The sequence below is a fragment of the Lottia gigantea genome (genome assembly GCF_000327385.1).
Source record: "Lottia gigantea unplaced genomic scaffold LOTGIsca_694, whole genome shotgun sequence".
NCBI lineage: Eukaryota > Metazoa > Mollusca > Gastropoda > Lottiidae > Lottia > Lottia gigantea.
Window position 1 is genome coordinate 33,247 of NW_008710355.1, and position 2,158 is coordinate 35,404.

At 31.5% G+C, this 2,158-nt stretch overlaps 1 protein-coding gene across 1 annotated transcript; it reads left to right on the forward strand.

Moving 5' to 3' along the window:
• Positions 1–172: 172 nt before the first annotated feature.
• LOTGIDRAFT_176061 (hypothetical protein) lies at positions 173–1,103 on the forward strand (the record flags this gene model as incomplete). The annotated part of the gene is made up of 3 exons (XM_009065337.1): positions 173–206; positions 260–385; positions 868–1,103. 3 exons carry the CDS (start codon positions 173–175, stop codon positions 1,101–1,103), a joined length of 396 nt encoding a protein of 131 aa, XP_009063585.1.
• Between the last annotated feature and the right edge of the window lie 1,055 nt (positions 1,104–2,158).

Sequence of the window (2,158 nt, forward strand, 5' to 3'; positions counted from 1 at the left end):
GCATGAGACGTAATCGTGCCGATGAATATTTTCAAAAACGCACTATCTTACCGTATATATCCCCATTATTATATTAAGTGCCAGTTGACAACATAACATCTCTTCATTATTGGCTTAAAAATTGCAATTTTATAAAATTTTGTTGTTCCAAGACCTCTTTATCCCAAAAACCATGTATATCCAACATAAGGTCTTCATACAACATGGTAAGAGAACGTAAAGGACATAGTATTACGTCTATTACATGTATATTGTACAGGTGTTAAATTTGGAGTTGATAATAGTTATACCTGTCACTGTATTAATGATGAACAATGTGATAAAGAAACTGGTGAGTGTGGTGGAGGTTGTGCTGCAGGGTGGTCAGGACCTACTTGTCAAAAACGTAAGAATATTTTAGGAAGCATTTAGAGGATTGGAACAAATTTCACCCCATCTATTGCTATTTAGTGTGTTTTTCACCAGAAGATCACAGATATTTTTTCTGATTTTTCAACTGATTTTTCATTTGCCAATGTTCCAGACTTAGTAACCATAACCACTGCAAATATTGACGAATGGCTAAAATATTACCAGATGTAAACACTTCATCGATATAAATTACCATATACCCAAAGATATTATATCATATTGCAGTGGTAGTAACATACCCGAGCGAGTTTTTGACGACAAATTTTAGTCAAAAGACAGCAATGCTTAAAATTAAGATACTTTATTTACAAAAAATAAATATATCACATTTAGTTTGTTTATTTATTGTAGTATTAGAGAAGTGGTATTTAATGAATGATAAGTAATTCACTAGGTAATTAATAGCAGCTTATTTAGTTCTATCACCATTATCTTAATGAAGTAAATATTTTATAGAGAATGTAGCTCTTGATAAACCATCAAGTCAGGTTGAAACAAATGGTAATAGAACTTCTGATTTAGCTGTAGATGGTGACAATACTACTAATATACCTAACAAATGTACTGATACTGGTGGTGATAAAAATACGAGAAAATGGTGGAGAGTAGATCTGCAAGAAGAATATCCTATTAAACATATTACCATCTATTATCGAAACCATCGTGAGCACCAAGTTGTTTCTAGAAATTAGAAAAATGCATATAAAGTCAATAATAACAATATTCGTATCACCATATATATTTCTACAGATTTAAGAAATAATTATTTCTGTTCATCAGTCCTGCATTCATTTTCTGGTTTCATAAAAAGAAAATTTGGAGAATGTTCCTCTTCGACTTGAATCGAGCTGAATTATAATACAAGGAAACGCTGGAACATTTACTCTGTGTATGAAGTGTACAGTACTAATCCCTATTTTTAGTTTTGAGATTAGTTACTGTAAATCTGTTTGTTGACAAACTCTGTCCTTTCTTTCCATTTTTCATCAAATCATTTAACAATAATAATAACTAACATTTTAATTCTAACTTTATTTTGTGTTTCAGCTGAATGGAGTGAGTAGAAATATTATCTTACTGTAAGAATGATTACTAATCAATAGAGGACATAACTCAAATTATATCAATATCAGAATTAGCTAATTACATTGATGATATGAAAATAGATACTATGTAATGACCTCGGGCCTCGTTCCTTCTTCCTTTAGAGACTTGAAAACATCTTTTTTCTCTGATCAAGTCAGTTTTAATCCCAATGTGTCAATTTTATAAACCACATTTTTTGTTTTTTTTAATTACTTGTTGGTTCTCATGATTGTGTTCGTTTGAAATAATTTGGAATATTATTTTATGATATTCTTATCTAATTTTGTTTTATGAAACTTCGTCTTACCCCAAAGTTAACTTTTACATAGTGGAGTTGCAAGCCTGTACATTAATATAGGATGTGACGTCACCCTTTGATCTTGGTGTACTATTATTCAACATAGTGGTGCTGGCAAATGGCCACGAGTCCAATATTGACATTAATAATTATTCTACTTCTAATATTTCTAATAATGACGTAGTACTCCGACCTTGGGTCCTCGTCCCACGATCATAAGACTTATTGTCAACTTTATGACCATTAACCTATACTTAAAACAGATTCGACTTCATCCATTACCCAATGTCCAAACCCGCAAACGCACCATACTTTCAGCCTTATATTCATTGAACGGATTGAGCTACATGTTATAGAGAGAGT